This window comes from Cyprinus carpio, chromosome A5, assembly GCF_018340385.1.
Source record: "Cyprinus carpio isolate SPL01 chromosome A5, ASM1834038v1, whole genome shotgun sequence".
Taxonomy (NCBI): domain Eukaryota; kingdom Metazoa; phylum Chordata; class Actinopteri; order Cypriniformes; family Cyprinidae; genus Cyprinus; species Cyprinus carpio.
This window is the reverse complement of record NC_056576.1, coordinates 13805186-13816756: the sequence shown is the minus strand read 5'-3', so window position 1 is coordinate 13816756 and position 11571 is coordinate 13805186. Positions and strand designations below refer to the sequence as shown.

General features: G+C 37.9%; 1 protein-coding gene across 1 annotated transcript in view; it reads left to right on the top strand.

The window, feature by feature from the left end:
• The first annotated feature begins 329 nt into the window (after positions 1-329).
• si:ch211-26b3.4 (connector enhancer of kinase suppressor of ras 2) overlaps positions 330-11571 on the top strand; it is a 35508-nt gene continuing 24266 nt past the window's right edge. Inside the window, exon 1 of the mRNA XM_042754031.1 lies at positions 330-1022. Within this exon, the coding sequence (XP_042609965.1) occupies positions 959-1022 (64 nt within the window). The 5' untranslated portion in view covers positions 330-958. The remainder of the gene's footprint in view (positions 1023-11571) is intronic.

The following is an 11571-nucleotide window of genomic DNA, read 5'->3' as shown; positions in this document are numbered from 1 at the left end:
GCTGTTTATTGAATAAAATGTTTTCTTAAAACAATCCATTATTTTCATTATTCTATAATCTCGGACGTCCTTATTTGTTACTGCCACATAACCAGAACCCCAGAACCCTCAATCTGCTTTCTCTTTCTGTGCCTTTCCGATCAGCAGCACAAACTTGTGTTCTCTGTCCATTTTTTATCGGGTGACCCGGTTTCCCTGGCTCGGTCGGTTGCGGTTACCTCACTCTGCTGTGCAGCTATTGGCTCAGCGGCGCACACTCCGACTTTTGCGATTCGAGTCATATTGGGCTGCGGTGACGTAAGCGAACGGGCGCGCAGAAATTTTCCAGACGCGGTCAGAGGAGCGAGCTCGTGTAGACCCGAAACGGTCCAACCCAAAGAGAGAGTGAGAGAGAGAGAGAGAGAGAGAGAGAGAGAGAGAGAGAGAGAGAGAGAGAGAATGCATTTCAAATAGTGGTTTGCATGGCACTCGGTTGGTTCTCGCGCTCAGTATCGGACCCAGTGGAGCTGTTCAGCGTTTATCGGTAGTGTCACCGAACAGTCCCCACGCTCACGGAACCGCTGACCCATGTGATACTGCAGCGTTGCGAGCGCGGAAGGGAGGGGGAGAGAGACCGAGAGAGACACATTTTTTTCCCTGCATCTCCACTCAGTACTGACTGGAGAAGCAGGTGCACACTTTGGAGAGAGAAAGAGAGAGAGAGAGAGAGAGAGAGAGAGAGAGAGAGAGAGCGCTGGAGGGGGGGCGGGGTACAGTCGCGCGCGTGGATCTCTCACCGTCGCAGTTGTCCGCGAGGATGTATCCAACAGCTAGGCGTCTGCCGCGCGCGCGCTGCCGTCAATGTAACGGAATCACATGTGCCCCTGTGATCTAACGGCGGTACTGTTCTGTTTCTCTGGGCTCGGATGGTCCGCGCGCTCTATACAAAATTCAACCGGGAAATCAACGCACACCAGCCATGGCGCTGGTCATGGAACCCATCAGCAAATGGTCTCCAAAGCAAGTGCTGGACTGGATGAAAGGTAAAAAAAAATGTTCCCCCGCAGTGTCTCTGCATGACCTATAGCCTGTGGGATAGGAATAGGGGAGCGGGAAGAGCGCCTGGAATGCACGCGGGCTGCGCGCGGCTCTGCCTGTGCCGTGCAGTGAGGTATTGATCGCGCTTGTGTGCCATTTTGCGCCTCTGCTCGGCGCACCATGGTGTGTGTGATCCGCACAGCGCTACACGCGTCGCGCAAGAGGAGGTGTGCGTGTGGTCTGGGGATGCGTGATGTGATGTGATGTGTATGTGTGTCTGTGTGCGCGCGCTCGCTCGCATGTTTTGCAAATAGATGAGCAAAAACGGTTGTTATGACACAAAGAACGACATGGCGTTTTCATACAGTGCCTAAACTAACACTTACGTGCATGTCTGCACACACAGATAGAAACAGTGAGAGAGAAACAGAGAGGCTGCTTCTAGCCTCAGTGAATAAATCTCCCTCTCGCGCAATGATAACTAGCACCATGGACAGAACCAGGCCGTCGCGATGTGCTGCGCTGCGGATGCGCGTAATCTAGGGACTAGAAGAGGGATGACGGTATCTGTGGAATACAGCTGAGCGTTGACAATCCCCCCCCCCCCCCCCTTTAATATAACTAGTATCAGTATTTATGCTAGTACTTGGGTTTATTTACTGTAAGTAATCCAATAGTATCTCTGTGAGTTTTAGCAATTGTTTAAATAGCTGTGCTTCCTACAGTGACTATCTATTAACTTTGTCTCAGTACATACTAGTGTGTATTTACTTGCACAAGTTACTGTTCCATTATTACCAGGAACAGATTGCAAATTTCTTGCTTGAATTCTGTTACTGCTACCTATTTATGTTTTATTCATTACGCTAAAAAATGGTGTAGAGACAGTTTTAACTCAGAAATTGCTGGTAAACGTCACAAACAGTTACATAGAAACAAGTAACACAATGAATTCAAACTGAAAATATGAAGTAGAAGGTAGAAAACGTACTCCGATAATCTTAAAAAATATTTTATGTACTAGTTGACCTACTTATTTCTCCAAAAATAAAATAATTCTAATAGTTTTTATTAGTTCTATTTCAGCGTTACCTGTACTTATTTTTGAGACTATTGTGTCTATCCTAATTGTAACATTTCTCATCTTCTAGTTACAGCTGCTTATGCTTATTTAACTTGTCGTATGCAATGACTTGTCGAAATGGCTACATTATAGTAATGGCTACTTTATATTTTTATACTTTATAGCAGTAAAATATTAAGAGTATTAATTGGAATAAAAAAATGCACTACTGTCCTGTTTTGTTAGTACTAGGAAAACTGGAATATATACTATTAACTATTTAAACAAATACAATTAACTAAAGAATAAATAATATCGTCTAATAATTGAGGAATTGAAAAGTCACAGTTGTACTTATTAATAATTAAAAAATTATATACTATGAACATAAAAATAGATGTAGTTTTAAGGAAAACATATTAAGACAACTTTACAAAACCCCCTTTACCCCATACACACACAACAGAAGAAAGCAAGAGAGAGTATCTGAATACTGTTTGCAGATAATTGAAGGCAAACTGTGCGGGTTTCATCATGCACTTATAGCTCAGGGATGTGGTCTTGTTTTTTGGGAAACACTGGCAACATTTTTAAAAAGCTACACAGTCATAATAATTGGTATCTGATTGGAAATCCTTTTCCATCACATACATGCTCTTCTTCTGATGACATGTAAAGACACACTGATGGATGAAACACAGATGCTATAAGTAGAACATAATGGAGCAGCTGTGTTGGAGAGACAGAGATCCGACTTAATTTGAAGTGAAGTTTAAGGGCATTAGTGCACATGACATTCAGCTGCTCATAATCTCCACCCAGTGAGCATTGCAAAGGTCAGATAGCCTTTGCCACCAATCTAATAATGGACAATTGTACATAGGAGAATCAATAATGGTTGTGATCTTTATGTCCAAAACAGCCATACTGTAATGAAATTCATATAGACCAAAGCCCATTATATGCCTCTCAGGCCTCTGAAAACAGGCAAAAGGGCCCTCATAGATAGTTGATCAGTTTTTCTCTTTCTTTGCTATCACTGGTATTGCCATGTAAGTTCATATAATCAATGAAATAGTGTTTCTCACAGAATCTTACATATTCAGTGTCGAAGTTCAACAAAGGATTCATCAAGATTCATTCAAACCTAACTTTTTTTTTTTTTTAACAATTTATTAAAAGAAGCAGCTGAAAAGACCCACATATTTGGAAATCAGATTACCCTGATTATGCTGTTTGTTATTGATTGATAAAAGAGTATCAGCTCATTAAGAATCATTTGTTTGTTTTTGATTCAGAAAAGAGCATCAGCTCATTAAGAATCATTTGTTTGTTTTTGATTCAGAAAAGAGCATCAGCTCATTAAGAATCATTTGTTTGTTTTTGATTCAGAAAAGAGCATCAGCTCATTAAGAATCATTTGTTTGTGAATCGGATTACCCTGGTCACACTGTATGATTTTGATTCACTGAAAAGAGACGGTTGATAAGAGGCAATTATTCATGAATCAGACTACCCTGATCATGCTGTATGTTTTTGATACATAGAAAAGAACCGGCTCATAAGAATCTGAATCTATCTGAACTGTTTGTTTTTGCATGCAAGCCTGTGAGGATATCTCAACAGAAAGATGCTTCTTGACAGACTTCAAACTCACATTCACAACTAAAATAAAATAGATTAACTATGTATAGGATAAAGCTGAAAAGCGGTGCAGGATCACTGATTAGTTCTTTTTTTTTAGAGAACTAGGTTTCACGGCCAGTTGTGCAGGACCGTTTCCATTTTCAGGAACTCAGTTCACTGTCTGAGGTGCAACTGTAAACTAGCAGCTTGTGCATAATTTTCACATTTACTGCTGACAAAGAGTTTGTCAGACCTCAGAGCAGCTGGTCCAGGATCAGTTTGCTGGTATTTGATGCTTGCTATTTTCAAACTTTGCGTCAGATTTTGTTTGAGATTCTGCACAAGCAAACATCTGTCAGCGTGATTGGTTTGCTGTTTTCTGTCTATTGTTTATAATATTGCCATATTTCTGTTATGTGTATATTTCCTTTTTCTTTTTTTGCCATATTTCTGTTATGTGTATATTTCCTTTTTCTTTTTTTACCCTCGGCAGAATGACAATAAAAAAAACTTGCATTGGTGCAGAGATGTGGCATGTGCTGATGATGTCTGTAGGGATAATCTGCCTCCTCTAACATTACAGACATCTTGTAATATAAAACTCTGCTGAGTGCCCAGTTTTGACCTTTACAGTTTACATTTGAGAAATCATCATGCAGGTTGACATGTGATAGGGTCTTAAGCCCAAGATGACAGTTAGGATTGTGTCTCATCATTTGGTTCAGCAGTTTTGTTTTTTGTTTTTTTGGGTTAATTCCTTATGGTTGCATTAAATATTAGTTGTAGTTAAGATACGGCAGGCGGAAGAAACAATGTCAACACGTGTACTATTTGGAGTTTTTCTGTCTGCAGCGGTTCTTTCAAGTGTTCATTGTTACTGCTACCCTCCCGTCGCTTATCAGATCATTTATCTCCACTGTTCTTTTAACAAAATAAGTGCACACTCCATAAGCCCTAGTGGCGCACTTGTTTCATCTAATAAAACCTTTCCAGAGACCTAAGCATTTCATTTGCAAACCTATTCAGCTTGTTGCTATCTCTGCATAGGGTTACATGACAATACACCAGTGCCTTGGTCAGGTGTTTAAAGGGCAACTTTGCAGATTTTTAACCCACATTGTGTTGTTACTAGGGCTGTCAGTCGATTCAGATTTTTAATCTAATTAATTATGTGATGTGTCTATTAATTAATCTAATTAAAATACCCCCCCAAAAAATTATTTAATGCAATGTTTGTGTTAAATGAGAAAGTATTAAGTATAGACATTACAAATAGTATCTTCAGAAAGAAATATTTGATTTGATTCAACATAAAATGTATTACACATTAAAGGTTTAGGCTACAATAGCCTAACATAAACTAACATAAAAGAAGATAATTCGAAAAACATCTCAATATTTTTTCATTCATCAATGGAAGACATTGGTAACCAAAACAGCTGTGTTTGTTCCACAAAAAAAGTAAGTCATTCAGGTTTGAGTAGCCTCAGGGTTGAACTATCCCTAGTTTTCTTCCCACTTTTTTTAATGAAATAATACTCTAAATAAGAAAATAAATCTGTGATGTAAACGGTTCACTTTATTAATCGGCCTTTGAATTATTGATTCACAAGATTCGTTCAAAACATGGATTCATTCAGAAACTAAACACCGCTGTGTTGCTCGGAGGAGCACAACAAATCTGCTGTGGCTTTAAAGGTAATATTTTCACTTGCAAAACTGAGCAAAATAGACACACTTGTGTTCAAAATATAACACAATATTAACTTCTTATTTGATGAACTGTTGTAAAAAAACACATTTGCACTCGTTATATTCGGGACAAACAGCACTCATGTGATATTGCTCTGGATGTGTGCTTATCGTGTCATATAAATATGAGACAGAAATACATACCGGTGCATTTTTACCCCAATATCTTGAATTTTAGGGCATATCTGCATTTGTGGAGTTGTTGCCCTGCATCATATTGTCAACAGTCAACTATATGAAATGCAAGATGACGTACAGGTTGGGGTTGGGGCCAGTGCGTTAACTGCATTAAAATATTCTAATTGCGTTATTTTTTCATAACTTATTAATTAAGTTACTGCAATAAACTGACAGCCCTAGTTGTTACATGTCAGCAGTACAGGTGCATCTCAATAAATTAGAATGTTGTGGAAAATTTCATTTATTTCAGTAATTCAACTCAAATTGGGAAACTCGTGTATTAAATAAATTCAATGCACACAGACTGAAGTAGTTTGGTTCTTTTAATTTTGATGATTTTGGCTCACATTTAACAAATATCCACCAATTCACTATCTCAACAAATTAGAATACTTCATAAGACCAATAAAAAAAAACAATCTTAGTGAATTGTTGGCCTTCTGAAAAGTATGTTAATTTACTGTACATGTACTCAGTACTTGGAAGGGGCTCCTTTTGCTTTAATTACTCCCTCAATTCAGCGTGGCATGAAGCTGATCAGTTTGTGGCACTGCTGAGGTGGTATGGAAGCCCAGGTTTTTTTGACAGTGGCCTTCAGCTCATCTGCATTTTTTGGACTCTTGTTTCTCATTTTCCTCTTGACAATACCCCATAGATTCTCAATGGGGTTCAGGTCTGGTGAGTTTGCTGGCCAGTCAAGCACACCAACACCATGGTCATTTAACCAACTTTTGGTGCTTTTGGCAGTGTGGGCAGGTGCCAAATCCTGCTGGAAAATGAAATCAGCATCTTTAAAAATCTGGTCAGCATAACGAAGCATGAAGTGCTCCAAAATTTCTTGGTAAACGGGTGCAGTGACTTTGGTTTTCATAAAACACATTGGACCAACACCAGCAGATGACACAGCACCCCAAATCATCACAGACTGTGGAAAATTAACACTGGACTTCAAGCAACTTGGGCTTTGAGCTTCTCCACCGTTCCTCCAGACTCTAGGACCTTGGTTTCTAAATGAAATACAAAACTTGCTCTCGTCTGAAAAGAGGAATTTGGACCACTGGGCAACAGTCCAGTTCTTCTTCTCCTTAGCCCAGGTAAAACGCCTCTGATGTTGTCTGTGGTTCAGGAGTGGCTTAAAACGAGGAATACAACAACTGTAGCCAAATGCCTTGACATGTCTGTGTGTGGTGACTCTTGATGCCTTGACCCCAGCCTCAGTCCATTCCTTCTGAAGTTCACTCAAATTCTTGTCATCATTGACAATCCTCATAAGGCTGCGGTTCTCTCGGTTGGTTGTGCATCTTTTTCTTCCACACTTTTTCCTTCCACTCAACGTTTTGTTAACATGCTTGGATACAGCACTCTGTGAACAGCCAGCTTCTTTGGCAATAAATGTTTGTGGCTTACCCTCCTCGTGAAGGGTGTCAATGATTGTCTTCTGGACAACTGTCAGATCAGCAGTCTTCCCCATGATTTTGTAGCCTAGTGAACCAAACTGAGAGACCATTTTGAAGGCTCAGGAAACCTTTGCAGGTGTTTTGAGTCGATTAGCTGATTGGCATGTCACCATATTCTAATTTGTTGAAATAGTGAATTGGTGGGTTTTTGTTAAATTTGAGCCAAAATCATCACAATTAAAAGAACCAAAGACTTATACTACTTTAGTCTGTGTGCACTGAATTTATTTAATACACGAGTTTCACAATTTTTTGAACTTTTCCACGACATTCTAATTTACTGAGATGCACCTGTATATGTAAACGAATAATGTATATTTTTCTCTGTGTTACCTGCACAGAAACATCCATTTATTTGCCAGCAAAAGTTTTCCGGATGACGTAAAACTGCAGATTGTACTTCTGTATTTTTGTATCATCGCTTACAGACAGTAGGATTGAGCCCAGTGCTTAATGGGTGTTGACGTTTTCCTCCCTTTTTGGCAAAAGGGCATTCCATAGCCCCTTTTCTCTGTTTTCTCTAAGCATATAGCACCAATTTAAGTTTTTAGTTTTATAAAAGCCCATCTTGTCAGCGGTGAATTACCCCTTTAAACTTTAGCTCTTCAGAATAACCTGCTATCACACTACTTTCACTGTTTTGGCATTATATAGCATGCAAATTTGGATTGTGGACAGATGAACTGTAATACATTTGCCAAAATGTGCATTATACTACCGAGCTTACTGCCCTGACCTGAATACTGTATCCTGTAATGGAAAGTGTTCAACTTGACCTTTAATTTTCAGTGTGATAAATACATCAGAAGAAATATTGGATGATTTTTTTTTCGACTTAGTATTTAATCAGACTGCCAAGAATTAATAAGACACTATGAGACATTACAAAAAATATATATATATTAAAACAATTTTGACACTGCAATGTGGTCATGTGTGAAAAATATAGCATATTTCTGTTTGAAATGTTTCGCTATGCCTAATACATACCGCTTCACATGCTTTTACAAATAGCTGACAGTTCCATTTTCAGTATACTAGTATTCTATTTGAACACTGAATTTTTCTTTTCCAATAGATAATACTTTAGCACCTGCAGTTGGGTTTCACAGTCTCATTGAAATTTGGCAAATGTATTCATCAAGCAATCCTTAAATCATATAGGGCACAGTTAAAGCAGAAATAAACATCTGGAATTTCGTAGTATTTAGTTCATGTTAGCTTTGAGGCCATGCATTTACCTTATATATGCACTCTTTGAAATATCCCATTAGAACATACTGTTTCACTAGGAAATATTCACATTTATGTATTTGGCAGATGCATTCATCCAAAGTGGCTTACATTGCATTCAAGGTACACGTTTTATCATTTCTTGCTTTTTGTGGAAATCAAACCCATGACCTTGGCGTGCTACCACTGGGTTCCACTGAATGAGCTACAGGAAGGCTGAATATGAAATAAAACTGTACTCGTCAAGCCTTTTCATGGGATTTTAAGAACACAGTGGTTGTATATACAGACTGGATTTCCAGAAACTTCTTTTTAAATAGACAAGACTGGCTGTCTGAAGGGGACATGGGAATAAAAGTGAACTCAAAACCACAGAGGTCATGCCAGTTTAGAAGATGAACTCAATTCAAACATTCTCTTCTGTGCTGATTAAAGCACTGCAAAAGAACTTTTTTGATGAATGCCTTCAATTTAATAAACCCAAAATAAACTGACTGCATTGGTGGGGAAAGTGCTCTGCTCTTCCTAACCTTATCTGAACCGAGTGTTTTATCACTCATTACCTGCTCTTCCTGAAGCTCTCAAGGTCAGGTTCTCTCACTAATACTGAATGCTCCGGGAGCTCATTTAAAATTACTTCAAATGCTGGATCACCTTTCATGAACCAAAACAAAGTTTATCTAAAATTATTCTTCACCACACATACATATTCCTCACCACCGAGCACTTGTAGCAACTGTAGTTTTTCAGCTTTTGGCTAAGGAAGATTTATTGGATTTTAACCTGTCACACAACACAGGCTTGCTTTCTGACAGTGTTTGTACTGAGTTTTGGTTTGACACAGAAAATAAAGTTATTTCTGGGTTGTTAAATTATTTTAAAAACTAAGTATTTTAAGAAATAAAAAATAAAATTATGAAAATTTTAAATGCCAACAAATCCATACTAAGTTAAACACAAACCCCAAACTACAGCAGAAAATTTCTGGATTGATTTACATGTGCTGGTGTTTGTCTTATTGTCACTGTGTGTGTAATTTCCATGATGGTTGGCAGACATTTTATTAATTTAATTTTTTTGGCAAGCAGTAAATTTAGTAATAGTTCTCACATATTATTTTATGTTGAAAAAGCCTTCTAAACTCACACACTACATACAGGCTTGTTTCACAGTGCACATAACTAAAATACTTAAAAAATACACTAAAATTAATTATCTCCACAATAAACCTGCTGTTTCTAAATTAATCTTTTTTTTTTGACAGAATTGCTTAAGTGAATGATTCAGTTTTTTTGAACCATTGTATTTGAACAAATCAGTTGAATGATTCACTGACTTACTCGCAGAGATGGTGATTTGTCTCCACCTACTTTAACGTAAAACACAAAAAAAAAAAAAAAAAACACACACACACACACAAACACAAACAAACACACACACACACACACACATACATATACACACAATATACATACATATACACGCACATATACACACATATACACACAAACTACTATTCAAAAATTTTTATGTTTTTGAAAGCAGTCTCTTATGCTCACTGAGGCTGCATTTATTTGATTAATCATACAGTTAAAACAGTGAAATATTCTAAAAAATTATGAGAACTATTTTTAATATATTTTCAGAATGTAATTTATTCTTGTAATGGCAAAGAAGGATTTTTTTAAGCAGCTGTTACTGCAGTATTACACAGTTATTTTTGCATCTGACCTAATTGAATATGCATTTGAGTATCCCTTTCAGACGAAAAATTTATGGGAGGAGAGTCATGCAGCGTGATTTACTAACATTTGTGCTCGTCAAATTACTGGTATTTGCACCATTATTTAACACTCCTGAAAAGCATGTCTTAAAGCAGATGCTAATTTGTGCTGCTCTTGGTAGATTGTGTTGGTCATTATGGAAATGTTCTTTAATTTGTGCATTGCCAGTAAATCACCCACAGAAATTTCCACTACCCTTAGCACTTTTTTTGGAATTGCGCTCTTACGCTAATTTGCCCTTTTTAGTAAATCTGGCCCTAGATAGCAAAGAGACATGTTTGGTCATGTGCGCTCACTGGGATGATCAAAGGGCTTCAAGGAAGTCTAAACACAGGTGATGAACAGATTTAAAAAAAAAAGATCACCATGGTGTCAGTGTCCACAGTGGGGTGTATCAGAAGCTGAATTAGCAGCAGCTGGCCTTGGATTGGTAGGATGTTTGTGAGCATGTGTGTTTGAGTGAGCTTTTGATAATTTTCTAAGGGGTTTCCTCACAATGACTCACCTTTCTCAGTGGGAGGGACCTGATACGTTTTTCCTTTGTCAGCTGTTCTTAGATCAGCGTAGAGTAATGTGTTAGCGCAGATGTGAGATGGTGGGCTGGAAACCAGAAAAGTGGACTTGAAGAGATTTTGTGTGTGTGTGTGTGTGTGTGTTTCTTAAAGGAGGCTATACTCACAGAGAATTGAATGTAATTATGCATGGTAATTACCATTTTTTCTATGATGAAGTACTCTCTCCTGTTCTAGATTTATATGCAGAGACAACTTCACTGCAAAAATGAAAATGGGCAGTTTATACATTGATAAGCTATTTCTACCTGATCTAAAATTACACTGTAACAAATTATTTTCTAAAGTTGTAAATAAAACATAACTATTAAGTATGTTTTACAAGAAAATACTGTTTCAGTCTTTCTACTTCAGAATTTCATGTTTAATTCAATGTTACTTGCTGTTTCTTTTTAATTATTTGTGAAATTTACCAGCAAATTCTGAGTGAAAATAATTTCTACATTTATTTTCAGAGTACATTTGGCTGATGAAATCTGATGTAGTCAGGTTGATTTTATTGTTTCATACCTATTTATTTATATATTTTTTTTACTCGTGTAAACCTAGTCTAAAAGTAAGCTACTCTCACCTAATGGTGTTAGTATGGGACGAGACTATTTGTTCATCCATCCAATGGCAAAGAGAGGGAGTGTCCAAGAAACCGTTGCAAAGATTCATAATTTTTGCAAGTCCATTTGGTGATGCACGTGGTGCATTACACTTCTCTTTTAGCTGTTAAGAAATCTAATGTGTGAAATGTGCATCTAGGTTTGCAATGTATGTACGTGTGCGCCTTTCCAGTATGGATGTGTGTATGTGTGTGTAGGACTGTAGGAAATGGAGGCCTTTATCATTCCCTGTGCAGGCTTACCTCCCCGTCTCTAAGCAACGGTTGCCAAGCAGCC